This window comes from Pyxicephalus adspersus, chromosome 8 (assembly GCF_032062135.1).
Source record: "Pyxicephalus adspersus chromosome 8, UCB_Pads_2.0, whole genome shotgun sequence".
NCBI lineage: Eukaryota > Metazoa > Chordata > Amphibia > Anura > Pyxicephalidae > Pyxicephalus > Pyxicephalus adspersus.
The window spans coordinates 68,816,243-68,842,027 of NC_092865.1; the positions used below are offsets into that span (position 1 = coordinate 68,816,243).

General features: G+C 37.6%; 1 protein-coding gene across 4 annotated transcripts in view; it reads right to left on the reverse strand.

The window, feature by feature from the left end:
• Window positions 1–250: 250 nt before the first annotated feature.
• The window catches only part of LOC140337336 (cdc42 effector protein 1-like), a 118,897-nt gene continuing 93,362 nt past the window's right edge, over window positions 251–25,785 (reverse strand). For 3 of the 4 annotated variants that reach the window (XM_072421049.1, XM_072421048.1, XM_072421047.1), the window contains 2 exons: window positions 11,049–11,804; window positions 251–5,479 (listed from right to left, as the gene is read on the reverse strand). In XM_072421049.1, coding sequence (XP_072277150.1) covers window positions 4,932–5,479; window positions 11,049–11,460 — 960 coding nt within the window. In that variant the 5' untranslated portion in view covers window positions 11,461–11,804 and the 3' untranslated portion in view covers window positions 251–4,931. Of the gene's footprint in view, window positions 5,480–11,048; window positions 11,805–22,510; window positions 22,597–25,785 lie in introns of those variants that run through there. The other variant, XM_072421050.1, reaches the window with a different exon arrangement.

Here is a 25,785-nt window from a genome sequence, read left to right on the forward strand (position 1 = left end):
GGTTTCTTCCAGGTACTTCAGTTTCCTCCCACATTCCAAAAACCTGCAGTTAGGTTATTTGACCTTGGACTGTGTTAGAGATTACCATACATAAAGACGTTAACATATGACCATGGTAGGGACGTTAGATTGTGAGCTTCTTTGAGGGACAGCTAGTGATATGACCACAGACTTTGTAAAGTGCTGCGTAACATGTTGGCCCTTTATAAATACTGTGTAATAATTATTAACAAGAAATAAATCAGTAAAATTAAATGTTACAACAGGATAATGTTTATTCTTGGTTAAAGATAAAATGATTGTTGCTTGATATAAACAATAAGCAATGTAAATATTGCCCCTAACCCTGAAATATACATTTTTTTGGTTCTGGTACATTTCATATTCATAAAAAAAGGATTATTTTAATGCTTTCCAACCAAAACTGATCTCACTTTGAATGAATTCCTGATGGTATCACTGGCTCCCTAAAACTCTTGAGCGTTCCTGAGATGAGATCTATATCTGGAAGTGCCAACTTTGCTCCTGTAACAGATATGTATCTTACAGAAAGGCAGAGTTACCTTTTTTTTTCTCTAAAGATTCACAAAAGTGTCCAGTAAAGGGTGAATGACACGACAGCAAAAGCCAGGTAAGCCTTGTTAAAACTTTAAAATTAGCCTTGGCTGGACTCTGGATGCATTGGGCATGGTGACAACGCTGGATGAAATCTAGACACTTTGGGCATGCTAAAACAAAACACAACTTGTCACATGGTGACAATGACGCTTCTCGATCAATAAAGTACAATCAGTGAGCCTTGCCACCCTAAGGTAAGCATCACTAAATGATAATAAATGAAAAAAGCCTGATAGAAAGAAATCTCATTCTGTCACATCATCTACGTACTGGTAAATTTCAATATATTACATTTTTGTTCTTAGGTTCCAATACACTTCCTAAAATTTCTCAAAACTCAATAAATAATATAATTGATGGGTTCCACAGGAGTAAATACCACAGGTTTGCTGCTACTAAAAGTTTAGTAAAGCTTATATACAAATAGACTTATATATAAAGAGAAAGTAGGAATATTTTTTACAGGCATTTACTTTATCCCATTGTTAGAAGTCTCCACAATAATCTCAGTCATCACTTTGCTGCTCTCTATAATGAAGCGGAAAATAGAAAAAAGGCTTTTTTGGCAACAATAAAGTAATTTACTTAAATCATTCACTTAAAGCATTCTAGGCTAAACAGAGCCCAAGAAATCTATGTTCAGACATATAATGATAATCTGGTGTATTACAGTATCTTAACAATCAGATTGGGTGATGATATAACAAATATTAAGGTTTTTCCCCGACGCGTTTTGCAGTATTGGTGGACTTATATTGGTAATGAGTCATTATTGGTTGGTAGAATAGTAATACTGAGTGATTGCAATGTAGTTGAAGGTAAATTGTCTCCCCCTGTATTTAGTATTAAGATTATAAATGACTTAGAAAACGATGTTGAGAGGAGGAGAAGTAAAGAAGACCTATAGGATGATGCTGATTCCATCATATTGAAGCAATGAGGAAGCAGTGTTCCATCATTACTAGATCTCACTATCTCTGGGAGACAGAGTGTTGTCCTCAGAGAGGATAGGTGCTGGAGAAGGTGATGGTGTATTCATAGTTACTCTCATGCCATGATGGTGTATGTAGTCAATGACGAGATGCCTGCAGTCAGCCTATGTATTATCATGAGATATTACACATAGGCTTGGCAACTAGCAACTTAGAAATATTAGATTTCCCGTGGCCCCCCACTATTACTACTTTGTTCTCTATATTACAACATGCCAGAATTAGGTGTCAATCTTCTTTAGTCACTGAATATTTCTCTGATATTTACACTTACAGGTATTACAACAGCACCTGGCAGTAAGAAAGGAACGCAAGACTCCAGTTAACCTCTCACACCTGACTTCACAAATCAGGTTCATACAATGTAAGAAAAGCTAAATACGGGTGCAAATTTATTTTTTTTCTAATCCTGTATAAGTAAGTCTACATAGTAGCACACATCAGAGGCCAGTAGGAGTAGTTAGGCTGCATACACATGTGCAATAATAGCCCTTGGAAAGGACCTTTCATGATCCTATCCAATGACTAACGACTGCACGATGCAAGAACGAGCTCTATACAAACGGAGAGGGGAGGGGGAGAACGGGGAAGTGGCACCCCGTTGTGCTCTCTCCCCCTTCACCTCCATTATGATCGTTCTTCGTCCATTGTCCATGGATCCACCAAGACTGTCGTTTGGACGATGGACGACGGGCGCTGTATTCTCGTCCGATATCGGCCCTGAGCTAATTATCGCACGAGTACCATTGCAAGTGTGTACGTAGCCTTGGACATGAGGATGAGCTACCAAATTTACTTACCAGTAATATGATTATTTAGTTTCTCTGCCTTGCACAATTTAAAACATATATTTTAACAACTGATGAATGGCTACCTAACTTATTTTTGTTGTAATATTTTACTTTTATCATTGCCTCTCTTGCCATTCGCAGACTACACATCGCTGGTATATCTATGATATAATTTCATTGTTGGTATATCTAATAGAACATAAAATGTGTGTGTCTTAAAGGCCAGTGCAGATGTGCAATAATTGTCACTGGAAACAATCTTTAGGAACAAGTGTTGTACAATCTTTTCTATGGAGAGGGAAGGACGAGTCAGAAGTGCCCCCCTGTGTCCTCCCCAATACAATACAAGAGCAGTCATATCTGTTGGGTATTTAGTGATTCAAAACTGTGGATCACTAAACACCATCGTGGGACCGCTGTACAAATAATAGACTTTCACCCAAAGTAATTATAAATGTTCACCTTGGGTGATAAAAATTCAGGGTCTGTACAGGTATTATTAACGTGAGCTTGCAGACAAGAACATTAGTTGAGTGATGACTTTATCAGTGTATTGATTTGTTGCCACTGTCCAATCAACAGGAACAAAACAATACCTAAACGGTGCTGTTTAATTGCAGCAAGTTGAAATCAGAAACCTAGTTAGGCTGCCTTGTAAGGGTACCTGACTGGTGTAAATATATAAGAAGGTGTCCAGCCCTTTAAAACAACCGCATTTGTATAAATAAACAATATTACATGGAGTTAAAAAGCATCACAATTCACTATAGATAACACAGTAAGTCCCATTGTTTGTCTAGGACAGGGGTCGGCAAACTTTTTGGACTACTAGGCCATTTCAGGAGGTCAAGAAGGCACACTAGGCCAGAAGAAACAAGGTGTCCAAGGAAAGGTTTTTTCCAACCGTGACTGCAAGCGAGCAGCCTTCCACTCATCCCCGGTGTAGTCTCTGTACGTGGGCGCGTGCTTGCCATCGAAATTGCCCTTGAGATTCGACCGCTTGAAAATGCTGTCGGTGTCGTTACACACTAAACACAGGGCTTTGTTGCCGCGTTGGACGAAGAATAATCTGCCAGTCCATTCAGGGTTGAAGACACGATGTCCGAGGTCAACCTTCTGGAGACTGGTAGCTGCGCGTTGCTTTTGCTCTTTAGGCATAGTAATTGGGGTTACTGTGCGGGAACTCGATATCGCGGGAAATCACGATAACACGACAATTCAATTAGGGCGGAGCCAAAAAAAATAACTAGGGAGGAGTTAGGCCGGACTGGAATACTGGCTAGGCCGTATCCAGCCTAAAGGAGTTTGCCTACCTGTGGTCTAGGAGATTGAAAGAAATATGATTTTCAACATACATACCGCCCTGTTTGGTAAATACTTTCTGGTGTATTGATACTTATTCACAATTATTAGACTGATGCCACAAAATTTTTTTATGTTCACCCTTTTTTTCAGACTGGTTTATTCAAGTTACAAATCTTTTTTTTTCTTTTTTTCATATATTAGATTTTCAACTGTAGGCAAAAGCAAGTTCATATCAGGTATACTGCCCTATAAAAAGGTTGTCTGATATTTAATATCCAGCAGATTAGTGCTGAAGATGAAAAGCCAATTATTAAAGGTTCTGATCATTCCAGTTGGGATGGCCAGAAGACGTAAAAATATTTACTGTTACTGCACCTAATACAGTAGCAAATACATTAAAAAATACTAAGTTTCCATTTATATCTTACCACTGTGTTATAAAGGCTGACCATGTGAAATAAACATACCGCAGCTCTTATAGGTGATACAGAACTTACAATATCTTTCATAAAGTTCTTTTGGCCTTTTAAAAATTCCAATGGTAAATGCGCCACGAACACCATACAGATTTTAACAATATAATTTTTCTCCTTTTTTCTCTGCATTGTGCAATGTTATATTCCTAACTCTGTAAAATGCTTATTGTCATAAGAGATTCTGTGGATTTGCCACAAGTGGTTTCCTTTGTAATCTTTCAACACTCAAGTGTTTCATAGCCTCTCTCAGTTACTAAGCAAACACACAATTAACAATAATAGTAGAACTAATTTTTTTTAGATTTAGTGATGGATTAGAAAATTTATAGATGTAAAAATATCATAAAAATCATGGCCTGAACATACCATAGTAAAAACTAAAAGGTCATTTGCACCAGATAACTGTTGTTTACCATACAGGATGAAGATGATGGAAAATAGGATTAATATGGAACTTTCCTCCGAGGCAACCTAAGGCATTGCATTAAATATAGCGTGACTACAAATTCCATTGCTCAGAATATAACAGAGAGAGATGCAGTGAATTATAATGAACACAGAAGCCTAGTATTCCAGGAATGTTTCATATCTACCCAATATAAACATACGTGCTTAGAGTGGAGTGAAGAAAAGAAGATTTGGATAACAGTGACATAGAAATACACCTTACATTGAGTCTGTGCTCTCAATTATGGTAACTTTATAGATCCGTTCTTGTGTTCCAGAAAGGTTCCGTAGTTTATTAATGTCTACATTTCTATTTCTGAACCATCACCATCTCCAGAGTCCCAGAGATCGGCAGTGACTCCCCTGCTGCCTTGTTCTGATCCAGTGATTCCACTGTCTGTATCCATTTCCATATCCTCAGGTATGGTTGCTGGCTCCCAACACGCAAGACCTTTGGGTTCTTGAACCTGGATATCACTATATGATTGGTTTACCTCCATGATACCAGTGTTAGGAGCTATGGTAACTTGAAATGGGTCATCATTTGTTGTTGGTAAGATTGGATCGCTGAAACCACTGGCACCCTCAGTTTTCTTCGGAGATTCAGAAAAGCCAATTCCTTCAAGAATCTCAGTAAGTGACGGCCCAAAGTCCATAACCAGGGACTGCATGGAGTCACAGTGCCACAGACTGCTAGAAAGCTCCACAGGAACAGTGCACACACTGACATCTTCTCTATCAGGTAGCCCAGAGCTGGCCCAGTCATCATCTGGTTTCTGAGAGCTGGTGTCCTCTGATTGATCCTCCGAGGTGGAGAGTCTAGGCATGGTGAAGTATCCAGATTTCACACCTAAATAAAAAGAAAAAAAAAGTTAGTGTTGGCATCACAATAATTTTTTAAAATACATTAAATTAAAAATACAAATTAATGGAGTTCTGTATCTCCAGACAATGGTAACACAATAAATGCTTATTTTCCATAAAAGCTATAAGCTTGGTGCACAAATCCCCATATTAGATCTTGTGACCTAGATAATGTCTTTATGAAGCACATGGAGTATGTTTAAAAGTACCTCCTTTACCAGGGGTGTCAAACTCAAATACACAGAGGGACAAAAATAAAAACTTGGACAAAGTCGTGGGCCAACTTTGAAATTTATTGAAAACATTGAGGACATTTTTCCTTCTCATTAGATATAAACCCTTTTCATTTGGAAAAAGAGTTTTTGCTTCACATTCAATCTGGATCAAGCTTATAATAGAGAAATAGGCATACATTTTTTTTTTATTTCATTTAAAACAAATCTTATGCCTCTTTCTCTATTTGTAGCCTTCTGAGTTAAATTTCAATGGTAACCTTTTTGCACAGGCTAACAATAATAATAACAAAATTCTTCTATGAAAATCCAACCATTCAAGTCCATGCCTTGGAGTAGCAAGGAAAAGTACAGCTGAGGGGGAGTGCTGGAAATGCCAGACGCAGCCAATGCGGAGCTAAATCTTATGAGTGGCCCGCCACTGGAACTCCCTCTTTATTGAAATATCGCCGCTACTAAAATTCCCGGCATTATTTACGTCTATAAAACAATCCAATGCGGGGCCACACATAGGCAGAGAGCCCACTGATCTATAGACGCGAGTGATGCCGGGAATTGTAGTAGCGGCGTTATTTTAATGCAGCGGCTGGCCAGCTGCAGTTGATATATAGGATTCCTTTGGGGGCCAGAAAAAAGGACATAGGTGGACGATTTGGCCTCCGGGCCAGAGTTTGACACCCCTGTCCTTTACCACCAAGTGGAGGTCAGGAATAGATGAATTGCTACATTTGAGAAAACAAGTGACAGATGGCATAAACTGTTATTACTATCTAAGTTAGCATCAACGTCCCAATTCTAATTACATCATTGTACATTTTGCAGATTAACACTAAACTTAATTTTAGACAATCTGTCAGATTATAAAGTATGTTTCAACTAACAGCAATGGTAAGAAAGTTCCAGCAAGTATCTTATTAAGTTTCAGTACCCCTGTGGGGACACCTGATTTTTGCTCAATATGCAATCATTCTTTCCTGCTCCTGGTGCCAAGCACAGGCCCATTCATTTACCAGCCCAGAATTTAGTGGTCAGTAAAGGCCCTGACATTGGTGAGCATTTAGAACTGTCACACACTCTTCCTACATTTGTCCTTGCTTACTATGTCATACTTTAACTGTATGTAAACAACATTTTGTCTCCTGCTTATATACTTTTTTTCTTATTTAGACTTGCAATATCAGCAAGGGATTATGTGGTTGCTAAAAAAAACTCTACCAAAATTCTTAGATTCATAGATAAAAAAACACAACATTTTTGCAAAGCATTTCCTGCACACTTTTTATTTTTGATATGCTTCCATGTTTCCAAAAAAATTAATCAAAAAGTGTGCAATCCCATATAGAGTCACCAGAGGGAGCAGTGACACTGAAACCAACTATTGTATTGCCTGAGTATCTTTATAATAGTGATAAAATAATGCTAAGTACTATATGCATATACACTTCCTAATAAGTTAAAAACAATAAAAACAAATAATAATAACAAATCCTTCTGGGAAAAAAAATATAATTTATACCTTTTTGAGAATAGTTGCATATTTGAATGATTAATAAAAGAAACTATTGCCATTCTTTTTTTTTTAAGTATCAGGGCTGTCAGTGTAAGTAAAAAAAAGTTAGTAGTTAAAAAAAAGACAGCACAGTTTATACTTAATCTATGTACACAGCTCAACCTAGTCAAACAATCATGCTTATCTTGGGCAAAAATGTCACATGTGTACAGCAGTCCCTGGGCTCTGTTCATCAATTTACCATGGCGGATTGATGAATGAGCACTGTGCATGCTTATAGAAGAGAACACAGTGAGGTGACACACTTTCATTCTCCTCCATTTCCTCTCCATAGAAAAGAACTGTGCTGTGCGATCAGCATTTGCTCATCTGTCACAGGAAACAATCACAAAAGATTATTTCCAGTAACACTAATCTAACATATAGTTCACATCTAAACAGGGCTTTACTTTCAACATACATAAAATTATTAACACATTACTCTGATGGTTCAGAATTTTAGCTCATTTGCTGAGGTTACTGTAGTTAAATTGTTATTAGAATAGAAACTAAAAATCTGCAAACATGTTGGGGTGCTCAAACACAGAGCTGGCCTTCCTTTTCTGGGAGCCTCTACCACTCCCTCTAGTTACTGTAACCCAACTCCCCTACATGTTCATTCTGATTAACCTCTCCACCCTCCACATCTAAGCCAGTAACTGCCCGCTCAGTGAGAATAAGAGCCCTCTCAAGGTGATCCAGTGATTTCAGTGTTGCATTGCGCTTCTCCAGCTCTCCAATGAGAGATACCAGAAGGACGACTTGCTCACATCTATCACAGCGTTATTCTCCTGGGAGCTGTTGCTCAGTTTGTGCATACATATGGCAGACTGTGCACTGAACCAAACCTTCCACCTTGCTACCACTCATTTTCCCAGTTACAATTTCTGTTTACAAGGAGTTATAAAAGTTTACTTACAGTTTGTGGTTACTATAAGGATTTAACTCCTTTTGTTTTCAAACTCCTGTTTTTTCTAACTCCACTTGATTAAAAGTCCACTTGTTTCACAAACCAAACAGTAAGCAAGCTCAAAATGGGTGCCCCAGGAACTTAAAACTTAAATGATGAAAGGGATTGGAGACAATTCAGGGCCCATTCATGCCCATGCGGTGGGTACTATATGCTGTGTAAAGTTTGACAATTCATTGAATGAGCTGCCTAACACTAAGAATTGAACCTGTGCTACTTTAACAAGGGGATCACAATGCACTATAGTCTATTGGCCTGAGGTGCACCATGGCCCTGAGGTGCCCTGAAGAATTTGGGGTTCTATTCAAAATGATTTGCACTGCATCACACTAATATGTGAGATAAAATGTCTACCATTTCCATGATCATAGTGGACCATTTTATGTGCCAAAGCATTCAGTGGCAGCTTGTAAGCACTCACCTTAATACACTCATGTTTTACAAAAGGGAAGAGAATGCTAGTTACATAAAATCAAACCTGGAATGGATCTGGTCCAGGAATGAAAACATTTGCTAACAAACAGAAAATGACTTAAGAAATATATTCCAGGTTTTGTGGATCACTCAGGTACACTGATGAAAGTGTATTTTCTCCAGCCTTAAAGCGCTTTAACAAATGCCAATGCATGTGACCATAATGAACTGCTCCTAACCAAAAACTGAAAGTTCGGGGGTGTATGGTCAAAGGAAACATTGTTCACCCACAGTAAAGAAATAGAAAACTTGGTGAAAGACACTTGTTTTACAAGTTAAACTTAAGGGTATTGCCTGGTATGACCTGTAGTGACTTAAATTGGTTTTAAATAGAGAGGTTTGGTACACTTTAGTTCATACAGGCACTAGATTTTTATTTCATGATCAGCTCTATTGAAAATTAAGCTTCAGTTCCATCCCCCACAGTGCATTCCGCAAAAAAAAAAATATTTACCTTCAGGCCCTATCTAGTCATCTTCACTGCACAGCTCTGCACGAAGCAGAAACATATTTCTCTTAAAAACCCACCTTAGTTTCTGTGCATGAGAGTACACAGCTATTCGTTCATATGAGAAAGCTATACCTGTGGTAGCTGCTTACCCCCTAGCTTGCTCCAAGGGAAATCGCTAACCCTGAACTATCTAAGCATGGGATGCTAGTGTTCAAATTCGGGTTGTCCTTATATTCGACCCGAAAATGGTAGACCGAACCCGAAAAAAAAAATTAATGTTAATTTAGGTTACAGGTTATCCTACAACGACATGATATCTCTTACTCTGTAACACACTTTCCAGCACAGAAATATTCTGATATATTTGTTATATTTTTCTTTTATCCACTGCAAGAAAAATGTAACAAATGTATCATATTACTGTGCGTGTTACAGAGTAGGAGATACTTGCCGGCTGGGCATCTTCTCAATGATTGCAGCTGTGTCTGCAATCGTTGAGAAAAGTGTGCAGTCCCCTGGGCACTGCAGGTTAATTAGCCTATAGTGCCCCAGGGATCATAGTGGAACTGCAGAGTTCATCTGCAGTTCCGTTCCCACGGTCACATGACCTTGGGAACTTTGTGGTCACAGCTGTGACTGCAGGTGATCCCCGGGCACTAGAGGTTGAATGGGGACAAGTTTCCCCAATCATCACATCTAGTGCCCTGTGTTCTTGGATCCAAGAACACATACAACTAGTAAAGGGCTGCTGATTGCTCTTGCAGCCCTTAATAGTCCCTAAAAATAACCTGAATTCTCCCACCATTAACTTCAATGGTGTTCAAATTCGGCATTCGATCACCCGAACAATATCTCACTAATCGATCAAATAGCTGTCCAATCGAATAGTGAGATATTCCACCAACACTATGGGATGCCATTACACAACAATGGAATGTGTGGCCTAAGGATGATATCAACTATTTTTTTATAGCTTTTGTTCTGCAGGCTTTATCACTGATATATCTTCTGTCTGACCTTTCGACAAGTAAACATAATACCATAGATATTTCATATGCCAAGCTTTATGTTTTCATCAAGATCACATCCGTGCCTCCCCCCATTTGTTGGGTTATTGAGAACGCACTTCTACTGAAAGCCTGATTCTCATGCCAGCCTTATACTATGTGATGTTATTAATAAATTACACAAAACCATTAAACTGAACAAAAATCTATGCTATTCTTTTATTCATTTTAGATTTATATTTTGGGAGAATGTGCCCCAATATGTGATGAGGTAAGGTATTTTTTGACTGACTGGTATCAATGATGAACCAAAGTAACACAAATCCACTATGGAGCAAGTGCTGGTGTCTCAAATACTGGTAGCTGATTACAAAGGGTCAATTTATTGGTTGATATATAAATGAATATAAACTGTCACTGTCATATGACTCTTTTATTTTCAGTCATATAAACTAAAAATAAAAAAGAGAATTGCATAGTGTATGCTTAGCATAACATTCTGCTGTATGGAGTATGGAGATTAGATTACATTACCTGATGATTTCACAACTTTTCATCTAACAGATAATATACATATCATGTGCTACTGAAGGCCAGATTTGCCTAACTTTAGTAAAAGAGACATTGTCACATTCCTCCGGTTTATGTTTCAAATCAGTATAGTATATAGTTTATAAATAAAAGGACAAGGAAAAAGGGAGGAACTTTCTTTTAAAATGCAGCAGGTAGGTACCGGAGAAAACCTTGGAATATCAATAGCTTGCGTTATGCCCCAAGAGTTATATAATATAAATCACTGATGTTCAGAATATGAGAATAATTTTTTTTAAAGCATAAATAATTGTTACATTTTCCTAGACCTTTAACGTACCGTAAGGGCTGCTTGTCTCAGAAAAACAGTTCCAGGCTTCTTCTGAGCTCCCATCCCTTTCATCATCCCAATTACGTCTGTTGAGAAGTGGCAGGGACACGGCATTCTTAATGATTGGGGAAACAGGAGGCGGTGAAGGTGAAGCGGGATGCTCAGGGGATTGGGCTTCAGGTGACATCCATCTAGCTTGGCGAAGCTTCTTGGTTATGTAGCTCCAGCGATTATGCCTTTGTTTCTCATGACAGTTCCTGAGAAATGAGGTATCTCCAAAGACTTCACCTTTTCTACCCACGTGCATGGTGTGCCGGAAATCATCCAGTGGATGGCTAATCATATCTGTTGTCAGCTGCACTCGTTCTCTCCTGGACCGAGAAACCAGGTTTTTGATGACTGGAAGGCTGCCCAGGCTCATTGTGTCTATTAATTGATGTGAAATAAATGACCAAAAAACACATACAAAGAATTTTTATAGCATTGTCTTCAGTGGCAAGTCCAACTTTTCAAAGGCCCATTGACCAGACCCTTATATTCCTTTCACTTGTTGTTTTTTGAGTATCTTGTGTGCTTTTAATGAAGTAGTAAAGCAGTAATAATGGTATCACAGACGAGTAGAGCCTTTGGGCAATGTCTCCGGAAGGATGACGTTGCTTCCAGTTTGTTATCCTACGGTCACTAATGGCTTGGACAGGAAGGCTACAAATTATGTTCCTAATTCGGTATCACTCAAGATGAAAGAGACAAAGCTATCTGTCCACCCTAAAAAGAAACAAACACACATATAAAAAATATTCTGCAATTTATTAAAATCAGTTCATTTAAACCCCATCTGAACTATCATGCATTTATGTATTCGGTTTTGGGTTACTCTGTTGGTTAATTTGTGATTGAATGTCTCTAGGTCAAATTTATAGGGACCACATAACTTTTGGGCAAAGTTCACAACAGGGCACTGCTGTGGTTGATGGCATTTAGCCAACCCTAAAAAAATTAACATTGGAACTAATGGGTTCATTTATTCACCTATTTTCAGGCCATCACCAATAATCACCTGGGAGTGGTATTTGCTAGTTTCTTACCAGTGATCAGAACATCGACTTATTATTATTACACAGTAATTATATAGCACCATCATATTACACAGCGCTGTACAAAGTCCATAGTCATGTCACTAGCTGTCCCTCAAGGAGCTCACAATCTAATGTCCCTACCATAGTCATAAGTCTTTTATACAGTCTAAGGTCAGTTTTGGTGGCAAGCCAATTGATCTAACTGCATGTTTATAAGATGTGGGAGAAAACTGGAGTACCCAGAGGAAACCCACACATGAAACGGGGAGAACCTGCAAACTCCATGTAGATAGAGTCCTGGCCGAGATTCGGACCTGGTACCCAGCACTCCAAAGGCCGGAGTGCTATTCACTGAGCCACCGTGCTGCCCATACTAATAACTTTGAATTGGTCATTAGTTTTTGAGTGACAACTATCCAATCAGATACTCAGTATTATAACACCCAACATACTTGGCAATCATGGTGTTGTTAAAGCCTCCTGTGTTATATTCTAAATGATAAAAAAAAATATTCTGTACAAGTAAAACAAAATGTGGTATGGGTATAACGGTAATAACATATTCACAACTACTTGCAGAAAGAAGCAAATACAAGAACTATCATACCAAAACATACTGAACATAAAACAAACAAATATAAAGGTATAGTTATTGGCAAAGTAGGTTTATAAAGTGTAACAAATGTATCGGCTACAACAAATTTTTTTTTTTTTTAACTGAAAAAATGAATTTCTGAATAAATGAATTTTAATTTTCTGTAGTCATTGCTGACCAAAGTAAAACAAGCACATTTTGAAAGAATGACCCTGTTTACTGTTCAGAGACACAGACAAAGCTGGCATTTAAGTGAACGCCTAAAAGATCTTGTGACTTACCATAACAACATTCTGTCATTCATAGAAAATAATTATGTAAAATCTAAATGTAAATTGTTTAACTAAAGAAGTGACAAACTTGCAGAAACTGATTACTTTGGGACATTTCATATGTTTACTGCACATTCTGAACTTCTGTAAAGCAGAAATGTAACGTATTGTGTTACCAATCCAATTTTGTCTTATTAGTATGCAGTAAATAAAATACATTAACTATAAAAACGGTATAAGTATACAATTATATGATATAATTTATTATAATTGATATAGATCCAAGTAGACCTTTTGCTTTGTCCAGATCTGGGTATTTCCATTGTTTCCTCCTGGTTATTAATAAGCAGGGTAGTATAGGTATGCATATGTAATTATCTACATTAAATATAAGTAATGTAACTATTTATCCTAATTAGGCAAAACACAAGTTTGCTTAAAGTACATTTTTTTTTAAGACAAATATGCATGCCATGCCAATACAAATAGCCTAAGTAAATGATAGACATGAGTAACTTTGACTTTCCAAATCAGTTCTTGAATGTTTTCTTCGGGTCTGTGGTTTAGGGTCATTAAAGCCAGACACAGTCAAGGAGTAAGTGCTTTAAGACTTACTAATACTTTTCTATTGAGAAGTTTAATTTCTTGTTTTATCTTGGAGACAGAAAGTGAATAGAAATGTCCCCAATGGTGGAAAATAAATAACCAGCCAATGGTAGCCAACTCTGGTAGCCAAGGTCTGGGCTATACTTTAAAGTGGACAGATACTGAAAGATAATGTAGTTCTAGAAAATACCAATGGCCTGGATGATTTCTCATCCTCCGATTCCATAACCCTCAGTTCAGGTATTCAGCTAATTGGTAATTCAGCTAATTTACTTGCATTTTTGTTTTGAGTGTGTAACCTAAACTATTAAAACCAAACAAGAAAAACTTTGCAGCCAGGCAGCTGGGATACTTTAGAATAAATTCAGCAATGGCAACTTTCATAATTTTTCAGCATTGGTAAACTTTAAGTTCATTACAATATTCTACAACCTAATTTGAAGTCAATACTTTTTAATACAAATTCCAAATGCATTGCTTAATACTCATGCATCTTAGTGGAAACTAGCCATTTCTTATTAGATTAGGATATAACAAAGTATTGAAATAAATAAATTTGTTTTTGGAATTTTTTTCACCCCCCACCCCCATTTGTTAGCCCCAGAGTGAACATGACAGCTCACCTCATAGGTTTATGTTTGTCCTTCTATCACTACATGAGTAAACAGTGACTTATCACACAAATTCCACATCAGCTACTGTTCAGAACCCTGACCTGTGCCAGTACAGAGGTTAGGTTAATATTAAATGCTACACATTGTGACCTTCTAACATAACAAGATTGTTGAATGGTTGGCTTTGTGATTATATATAGATGTAGATACCAAGAAATAGTGTGACATCATTAACATTTATCTGTAGGTTTTTCAGTTGAATGCGCTTTCTATACAATTGCCTAGTCTTTTGCTAATATAGTTACATAGGAGGGTAGGTTAAAAAAAGACATAAGTCCAGCAAGTACAACCACTAGGGAAATAAACATATCCCAGACATAAAACCCTATAAGACATAGTTGGTCCAGAGAAAGGCAAAAAAAAGCCCTGGTACAACTTGCTTCAACAGGGGAAAAAAATTCCTTCCTGATTCCATGAGGCAATCGGATGTTCCCTGGATCAACAGTCTCTGTTATCTTTACTTTAAATCCTTAATCTCCAGTTATATTCTGTACTTCTAGAAATCATCCAGCTTTTTCTTAACCACCTAAGCGTTACACTGAGAGCTCCTCCATTCCTTTTATTAGTTTAGTTGTCCTTCTCTGCACTCTCTCCAATTCCACAATATAATCTTGCTATATTGAAATGCCTTTAAAGAAAAATGTCTAAATCTCCTTTTCCATGTATAGCTCATATAGATTTTTAGTTTCTATTCTAATAACAATTTAACTACAGTAACCTCAGCAAATGCAACAAGCATTATGGGCTCTATTTATAAAACAGAGAATCTGACATTTCCTCTAACAATCCCTGGTCGGCACCAATTACTGCCATTGAAACACATGGACCTGGAAGAATCGCATGAGAAGAATACATTTCATCAGTTCAGTACCAATGCTAGTACCAGTGCACCAATCATGTCAATGGGTCGACTTGCCTAAAGAATTGGTTCAGTGGTGTGATGATCTATAACCGCACCGCAACCTCACTGCTAGTCTGAACATAGCCCAAAGAAAATAATTCTGCCACCGCATCTAAGGACTGGACTTGCAATATATTACATTTTTTTTACCGATTCTCCCATATTAACGTATAAGGGATAAAAAAAAGTCCTACTTACTGTGTATGATACCTTTTCAAAGGTCAGTCCACATGCATCTCGCTCTTGTGATATTTTTGCATGCCCTTCTGTTTCCCCCAATATATGCAGTATTATTGCAGTTTTATCATTTATTTTACATAAAGCGAGAGAGAGAGGAATGCTCCATGGTGGGAAGGAGCACAAGTGGGAATTCCAGTAGTTATTTGATAATTAGAGTCCCTGGTAGATATACAGTGAGTGATCCCTCCTATCAGAATATTCTCCAAGTAAACATTTTAGTTTAGGGTGGTCTAACCCTTTAAGTATCAAACTTTAGTGCAAACAAATGTATTATTTTCTTTGAAACAGCATAGACAAAAAGCTTTTGTGTTTTTCCTAAGCGTATATCTTTTGATGAGATCTTGTTCTGCTTCCTTCACTCTACATTTATTTATGCACAGAAAAGATCTACTCATGAAAAGTACTATTGTATTTAGGCTGATAAACCTGTCACTAGTTTACCTCCCGGGAACAGAGGGCATTGATAAATTCTGCTCATTACTACTCATTTGTCTTGGTGCTGGATAGTCTCCAGAATTAAAGACACTTGTAGTGTCACTGGGTTATTTGCTTGCTTATATTGCAGCTGGCACAGGTAGAAATAGCCCGTGTTTTCAAACTTCAATGTTTAACTCACGCCCTCGCCCTTTCCCTTCTAGATCCCATTGTCTTCATTTCTTCCTTCTGTCAATGCTTTTTTAATAGGGGGAAGTTTACATTGCCTATCCTGTTAACCTTCTGGCCCAAGTGAAATTCTTACTGCCTAATGTTACTTCCTTCCTTTAAAAATCTTAAAGAGTAAAAAGAAAACCTTCCATGTCCATCGCCCAAACTTACTTTGGAATAGACTTAAACTTTGTAGGTATCAAAGAAATGGTAAGGCTTGTTTGTACCGCTTCTATGTTTTTTCCTAGCTGGGTTCTATACAGCAAATATATTTATGACCATGGACTAATGGGCTGTATTGTATTAAAATGTCAAACAGAATAACTTATGGAGTCCTTGCAAAGCCCAGAAACCAAAGCCTTTGAAGTCAACATCCGGCCTTGTGGCAGACAGTCAGATCAAACATATAAATGGGTCATCTCGCTGAACACAGCCTCTTATTACTCTGGCCTCTGCCGGAGGATAAGCTCGCTAATAAGATTCCATCGTTCCTTAGCAGAATTTTAAATCTGCTTCAAGTTAGTGGTGTCTATGGAAGGAAGATTTCTCAATGGCAGATTACCTTTAGTCCATGGAGTTTATTTTATTTAAAGTCCAACTGTAGGGGAAACGTATCTTGTTATAAAGTAGAGAAGGCCATTGTAAGACTTATTGCTAAGTGAAAAGGAAATTTCTTCAAATGGACAGAAACAGTTTTTTAGTAAAGGGAGAAACGTTTTTTATTGTTGTTTATGCCTTCCTATTCAGATGCCCCTTATTTTATCAAATCCAAAGAAGCTGGCCTCACATTGATGATCTCAGCCTAATAATGTCAAAATGATGTTATTGTTCTACAAGGAACATGCTATGAAGACCATTCCATGCAGAACATTTCTTGTGCATCACTCTCAAAGAACTTACCAATATGAGGGCACAGAGAACTGTTAAAAACATATAAAAGAAGAACTAGTTCCTGTCTGACAGTCTAACCAAATCCAGCGACTAAGGACCTGATTTATTAAAGCTCTCCAAGGCTGGAAACGATACAATTTCATCAGTGAAGTTGGGTGATCCAGAAAACCTTAAAAGATTTCTTCAAAGTCATTTGCTATTTGCAAGCAAATGTTTTGAATCCTGGACCAGATCCATTCCAGGTTTGCTGGATCACCCAGCTTCACTGATGAAAGTGTATCCACTGTAGAAGTGTATACAGAACTGATAAAGTACCCTGAATGAGCCCCAACTTTTGCTCCCGCTGCAGCTCCAGATGGGAGGGCTTTAGATGCAAAGTTGCCAATCTAACAGTGGTCAGGACTAGGTGCGGCCAGGTGCTGATTGACAAGCTACAAGATTGTGTATGAGCAGTAACAATCCTGCTTCCTCCCATACAACATTTTATTAACTATTGATAATAGAAGGGAATTTCCCTTGCTTTCAAATATTTTTTTTTGTTGTGCATTCTGCACAGGAAGTGTGGGAAATTTCCCAAATAGTAGTCAACAGTAAAAAATTATGAATATAATAAGTTAATTTCTCCCCTAGTTTTAAAAAGTTTTAAACCTTTGCAGTAGGGGGAACCTTCTGCATGGGTAGTTTTACCAATAGGCTCTAGTTAGGCTTTATCTGATGTTTGAATTTTTGGAGAAAACTGGGTCATCCAAAGAGGAACACATATCATTGCACCCAGAGCCACAATTCTACAAGGCTGCAGCACTAATGTCTTTGCTGTCCACCATAAGCATTGCGTGATCCTGCTAAAAACTAAGCAGATACAGGATAGTGAATCCAAGTCTGTGAATATGTTAACCAGTGAATGTAGATTAAAAAAACATTTTATGTTTACTATCTAAAAATAAAGACCAATTAGGTAGTTTTATTATACCTATGTAAGATTAAATGAGCAAGGTGCTTTTCATTAATGGAAGCAATAACCGTATAGTGATAAAAGTAAATTCGGTAAACACAGTGATTATCATTGTTGCAAAGCTATAAAAGTGCACATTTTCACCAAAACCTATAATTACTGCTTACTGGCATATTCAGCATAATGTATTTCGTAACAAGGTTTTAATGATGAACAAAATCTGACATATGTTTCAGACCAACTTTATTTATCATGAACTAAACTAGCTGCTAAGGACTAGCCTGTTGTTTTTGTTCCAGGGTGAGTCACATAGAGATATAAATCTCATTGCACAAGTTTCTAGATTTAATGATGTAGTCAAGTCAAAAACGAATTACTTACAAAAATTCTTAAGGTAAACCTGAAGTTTATTCTGCTAGTATTTTGGATTCACCTTTCTCCTCTCATTAACATGCTAATGAGTGTATTAAATAAACCTTTTTCTGTTTTCATTACATACCTTATTATATACCTAGTGACATAATGAATGGGTCTTTGTGTTACTGTTTGCACTGCAGGCAGATCATGGCTGGTGATGGGAGCCGGCAGGGTGCTATGCATAGATTTTAGATGACCACATGTGATTCTAAACCTTCATGATTGAAGAAAAAGAAATAAAAAGGGGTTTGCCAAGGTCAGTAAGGCTGGGAAACAAAAGGTCTGGATGAGACTGAACGTCTGGCAGCCAATAAATGAAGCAGGTTCTTTTTGATTTGCTGCAGCTTCTAATACTTGCTGTGTACAGTGTATAGGTGCATTGGTGTCAAACTCAAATCACTGAAGGGGCCGAAATCTAAAACACAGGCTATGCCGAGGGCTTAGATCCATAGTGTTAGTAGAAGTATAGATCCTTCCTCACCCTGAGACATCATATCACACGCCATACTCGTGTATTAACCTGAAAATAAGAACACGCTTGTCTTCCAGAAGCATGAATTTACTTTCCCAGCTTTCATTAAATTGTCTCCCTTCTGCACCAACTTTTCTCTTGTTGGACATTTTGGGAGTGATTGCTCTTTTTGTTAGAATCTTTTTCTGAAGTCGGTGTACCTGACCTATCCTGGTCTATGTGAGGGGAGCCAGTGACTGTGCTGAGGTGGAGGCCGGTGTCTGTCTTGGCTTCTCGTTAAATCTGGAGTTGCCATGGTGGTGGAAATGTGGGCAGTTATGATTCCAGCCATTTGAGGGCTTGAAAGTTTGGGTAAGAGCTGACATAAACACATGTTTGCTGCTGATATCTGCACTGGGACAATCAGTTACATTGCACATTCAAATCCTATGTTATTCATATATTAAGCCATGATGAAGTGTTTTGTAGCCCATGCAACATGTTGGCTTAGTGCGCTTTGATGGAAAATTCCATTTGGCATTCCTTGTTGCTCTAAACACACTAGCATCTGACAATAGAATAATCTGCAATAAAAGCAGTCTGACTTCCAGAACACTGGCATGTTTGTTGATACAAGCGGGGGGCCTTCTTTAAATAACAAGTAAAATTGTTCTGAACAGTTAATGTAACCAGGAAATACTATATGCACTAACCTATGGTAAGTTCTTGTAGAGCAATGTTCATAAATTTTTGGGACTAACTTGTCATAATTATGTCCATTAGTTGTTAGAGTGAATCTGTGGGAAGGCATGGTAAGTAAAGAATTCACATATTTATAATAAACAGCTACAAGAGCTTTAAATCAAGTCCACTAATCTCTGCAGCTGCAGGCACTGTGAAACAGTGTGAACCAATTAATCCTAAAAACACAGCACATCACATCACAGCAGAAGTGATAAATTCATCAAGATTGTTTTATCAGCAAATCAGTTCAATCTTCTCTCAGCTAGAGCTGGAGGAAATTAGAAATTTATGTAAATCACATGCAAACTTTACTGACTTGAAAGTGAGCCAATAAAACATTATACTTGATTGGTTCAAATTTAGGTCAATGGAGTTTACATAGATTGTGCAATTGCAGTGACTTTCTGTAATACCCAGCTATATATTATGGGAGGGGGATAAAGGGTGAGCTGAGCTGCTGAGAGAATTATTAAAAGGGACTTAATCTGTGCTGCAAATAGAGGATGAATCGCTCCACAGTGCCTGCAGCAATGTAAGTTAGCCAGGGCTTTTTCTTTTGTTTCCTATGCAATTGGATGTCCTTAGTCCACATAAGCAATGTAAGGTAAGGGGGAGCAGAGTGTATTAGTGCCATATAAATACCAGCATAATTGCAGAGTCAATATTAGGCTTTTGTTTCTTTCTAGAAAATTTTCCATTGATGGCATTGTAAAATCTCAGACCTGGCTCTGGAGAAATATTTATTATGGATGTTTATTAATACAATCCCCTCATCTGCACTGTTAAGGTTCAGATTGGCTGATTGAGTTTACTAATGTGACAATCCACAGCACTTTGTTTGCCTTCTACTATTAGCATAGGGACCCAGAGTCAGGGCTTTCCGTCATATCAACAGATATATGGAACTAACAAATCTTTGCTCTGTTGGAGGTGTTGTACTGGCTTCAAGCTTTGAGCCTAGGGTGTTATTTCTTTACCCATGTTGGATTATACCTGCACAATCTGCTTTGTAAGGCTCCTATGACTTTACAATAACTGCCAACGTGTTATGTCTCTTGGAGAATCCAGTGGTAAGATTGTTCAGCAGCTTGTTTCTGCCTCTGCCCACATGGCAATGGTGCCACACACTTCTAGCTGGGTTCTCCAGTTATTTATTTATCCTACAACTTACAAACTCATCACATTTTAGCTGTAAAATGTAATGACTGTGGATGCTGTGTAGAATTGTTTTAGTGTTTTTTAAGTCTTCCGAGTTTTATGGCTGTTAATTCATATTGCGTGCATACAAAACTGAAATGCCAGTTGTGGACATAAAAAAACAACCACACATTTGTTAAAATAACCCTTTTCCTGCATAACTATCTTGTTTCCCCACAAATAGGACAGTGTCTTATATTAAGTTGCTCCAAAAAATGCACTAGGGCTTATTTTCAGGGGATGTCTTATTTTTTCATGAACAATTGGCATTTACTCTTGAACAAAAAAATCATCATTTATTCAAATACAGTCATGTCATCACATTCTGGAACAATATTATAACTCTCCAAACCCTGAATTTCTTGTGACTCCATTTCCTTTAGAACCATTGGTCCCAATTTCTCATGTCTAGCAATAGCACTTTCCTTAAATGAGCGCCTCCTGTCTATATATTTATATATATATTGTAGCTTATTTTTAGGGTTGGACATAATTTCAGGGTAGGGCTTAAGATTTGAGCATCCTCAAAAATACATCATGCTAAGGCTTTTTTTTGGAGTAGGTCCTATTTTTGGAAACAGGGTAGCAGTAAAACCTACATCTAAAACTGATCCACCAAACTATCCTACGTTGGTGGATTTTCATAATATGGGCCAACCTCAGTTTTTTTTATTCCATTTATCCAAGAGGGCGCTCTTTACGTCTGGAGGAAAAGAAGTTTAAGCTCCGGATAAGGAAGGGATTCTTCACTGTAAGGTCTGTGAAAATGTGGAATCGGCTCTCTCAGGAAGAAGTTTCAGCAACTACTATAGATTGCTTTAAGAAAAAGCTGGATGATTTCTAGAAGCACAGAATATAACTGGGGATTAAGGATTTAAAGTAAGGATAACAGTGCTGATCCAGGGAACATCTGATCGTCTCATGGAATCAGGAAGGAATTTTTTCCGCTGTTGAAGCAAATTGTACCAGGGGTATTTTTGCCTTCCTCTGGACCAACTATGTCTTATATGGTTTTATATCTGGGATATGTTTATTTCCCTAGGGGTTGTACTTGATGGATTTATGTCTTTTTTCAACCTAACCTACTATGTAACTATGTGTCCAACCAATAGAGCACATATATTCAATTATAGGAAATGTGGCATATAAACTCAAAAAAACCCAATCTTAGGTGCCACATTTCCTATAGTTATCTTTGTCTATACCACAATTAATAAATAATATAAGAATTTTGTTTTAGTTCCAGGCACCAATATATTGTTTGATCATATCTTCAAACAGACAAAGCTGGCTATGTATAACTTTTTGTGCATTTGCCATTAGTGTACTTCCTTTGCAAAAAAATCAAAGAGCAATGGAAAAATGCTCTATTCTAAAGCAAACAATTATAATTCATTGATTACTACTGCAAATGGAAATCCAATTGCTTGCTATAGGTTATATTTTGCTAAGCAGAATATCACTGCCCTTTGTGCAGGGTTAATAAATATGTTACAATGTGTCTGAGAACAGTTTCAGCAGGCATGCAGTAACTTGTGAAAGGGAAGTGAGGAAAGCAGTCAACACTTTCACAGGCTCTTGAAACACTTATCAGTTGGAAATGTAATTTAGTGCCTAAAAAGGTGCCAATGCAGCCCTGCGTAACCCAGGCCTTATCTACTTGATTTCTTCTCCACCAAGCTGAGCTCTGACCTTATTGTGCATTCTGCAAATACAAACACATATATGCATGTTGCATGAAGGATGTGTAGAAATGAAAGGGTTACATTACATACAGGATGCACCAAGAATTCCCATGCCCACCAAATACCTTCTGTCCTCAAGTCACTCCCATATCCCTCTCTCTTTCTCATTCTCTGCTTCCAGTAGCAGTTTTCAGCTTGAGGCTGGGCTAAATTTGGTATAATCAGCAGTTTCTTGACTGTTTTTGGCTCTGTCCGGCAGATCCACCCTTTTTTTCGCAGCACAAAGTACTTGGGATGGGGAAGGAGGGGGGTGTTAAAAAGAAAAGGGAAAGGGACAGACTAGCAAATTGAATGAATAAAAAAAAGATCAAAGAACAAAAAATAAAAAATAACTTTAGACAGGAAGGAGTCTAAAAATGAAACGAGTGATTTACCGCATTTACTAAGCTTTTGCTATAACAACTATGATCAAACAGCTTTTTGTTTTCTTGTTTTGCGAAGTATATTTTAAAATTATTTATTGATACAAAAAACTTGAGGAAAAGATACTAGTCAAGGGCTATCAGTTTAAAACTGGGCATACATTATATAGTCTGATTGTATTTTACAACTCTGCAATATTCTTTAGATTTAATTACAAAAAAAAAAAATGTAATTTACGGAAAAACTTATTTTTTTTTTGATTGTCTTAAAATCTGCCAGCCCCTTGTATCACCTAGTTTATGGTAGATCTAAAGGATTTTATAAATATAAGATTGTATGGTGTATTGCTTTACTAAACTTGCACAAGGATTCAGATTAGAAAGTTGAATGAAGTCTAAACTGCATACATAAAACAGGTCTGTACCTTACAATATACTAAAATCATTGGATCTGCATGTCAGCCAAGCAAAACACATTTTCAGGAATAAAAGCCAACAAATGTATATTTCAGGATAAAAATGCTCATATTTCCTTGACATAAAAATTGCCCCCCTCATCTGCAATAGGGCACCTGTACACCTACCATGCAATAAACACAACCCTGACATTGCTGACCTCTGAAGCCAACTAGCTGCTTGCTTACTTTCTAAGTGACAGATATGAGACAAGCATGAAGCAAGGCAGAAATAATAATATAGATTCTTGTTCCAGGCTGGCAATTCACAAGACACTGAAGGCCCAGGGTCATAAAGTCAGCAAGAAAACTAGCATATTCAGAGGCTCCTCTATTTTAATTGAGACATGTTTCCTTTAGGCTGGGCTAACACCATTCTTTTAAAATGGCACCCAATGCAATAAAACAATGCAGCACCAATTGCCTTGGGGTGCACTGCATCGTCAAAATAAAGCAGGTCTGGTAATGTACGTAAAAGGGTGACATAGCTGCCCTAACACTACTGTAACCCCCTTTAATCTGGGAGGGTTGCAATTACAGAGAACTGTATGGTATAGTAGCGGTGTTAATAAATCAAATATTAAAGTTAATAGTCACCCTTGAAGGGTTTGCCAACCCCAGATAATTAAGTATCAAATTATGAGAAAAGCTTTTTTGAACAAACAGCGTTGTATTATTATTTATTTCTCATAACACAATACAAATCAGAGAAATCTCACAAAATTACAAAAGTAGACAAGCTTCTGGCCATCTAACTGGCACTAGACAGTTCCCAGCTAATCATTGAGATGAATGGGCTAGGTGATTCCCAATCGGTCCAGCATACTAAAAGTTAGCGATTTGCATACATGTGCAAGGAGAGGCTTCATCCTTTTTTGGTGTCCAACCCTTGTTTTGGACTATTTTTACAATCAGACAGCCATCACTCAATCAGAAACCTCCCTAACCACATCCCTTAGTGGGGCTTATCAGCGCATACATATATCACCATATCCTGGACTATTATTCATCATTCTCCCGATCCCCTGAAGAAGCCGACATTGGGCGAAACGTGTCGGGTAACACTGTCACATGTATGCAAATTGCTAACATAGATGCCCTAACACTACTGTAACCCCCTTTAATCTGGGAGGGTTGCAATTACAGAGAACTGTATGGTATACCGGTAGTTGCGGTGTTAATAAATCATTTATTAAGGTTAATAGTCACCCTTGAAGGGTTTGCCAACCCCGGATAATTAAGTATCAAATTAGGAGAAAAGCTTTTTTTGAACAAACAGCATTGTGTTATTAATAATTTCTTATAACACAATACAAATCAGAGAAATCTCACAAAATTACAAAAGTAGACAAGCTTTTGGCCATCTAACTGGCACTAGACAGTTCCCAGCTAATCATTGAGATGAATGGGCAAGGTGATTCCCAATCAGTCCAGTATCAGCATACTAAATGTTAGCAATTTGCATACATGTCACAGTTAAAGACCACACAGCAGGAGCGGCTTCATCCTTTTTTGGTGTCCAACCCATGTTTTGGACTATTTTTACAATCAGACAGCCATCGCGATATCAGAAACCTCCCTTACCACATCCCTTAGTGGGGCTTACATAAATCACCATATCCTGGACTATTATTTAACGTTCTCTCGATCCCCTGAAGAAGCCGACATTGGGCGAAACGCGTCGGGTAACACTGTCACATGTATACAAATTGTAGCATTTAGCATGCTGATACTGGACTGATGTGGAATCACTTAGCCAATTCATCTCTTACACTAATGAGCTGGGAACTGTCTAGTTGGCCAGAAGCCTGCCTACTACTGTAATTTTGTGAGATTTATATTTTCTCTGATTTGCATTGTGTTATGAGAAATTATTAACAATACAACTCTGTTTGTCTGCTTGCTTTTCTCCTAACTAGGAGGGTTGCGGTAATATTTCCTTTCAAAGCAAGTTGGTCTTCTAGGACCATGTTGGTCTGCCTGATCAAAGTACAGTTAGATCCCACCTCTGACTTTAGTTCTCTACAGATGTCTTCATTAGAAGGTTTCCTATCTATTCCTGGTCTGGTGACCATATAATTCTAGATCTCCTTCTGTCCGAGGAACAATGGTGAAAAGGAGGAATAATGAGGGTGAACATTACTATTCCATCCAAGACATTTTGACCGGAATTTCCTCTTAAGATAAGCAGAGCTTTCTTTGGGTGGGGGATAAATATTTATGTTGTCTCATTCCAATGTTTTAATTAAAAGTAGAAAACCTTATCAATAGGAAATTATTTTAAAATCTCATGTTTATCAGTCTGTTGGACTAAAAGGTGAACACATAATTCAGCATATTTTTAGAAGTCCACGTAGAATAATAGCAACCAACTACTTACTATATAAAACAATAAGACGTATGCAGCTCTATACTTTATATGTGTGTTGGAAAGAACACAGCGTACACTAAAAAAATAAATAAATAAAAAACTACATATATACACACCGGTATATATATATATATATATATATATATATATAT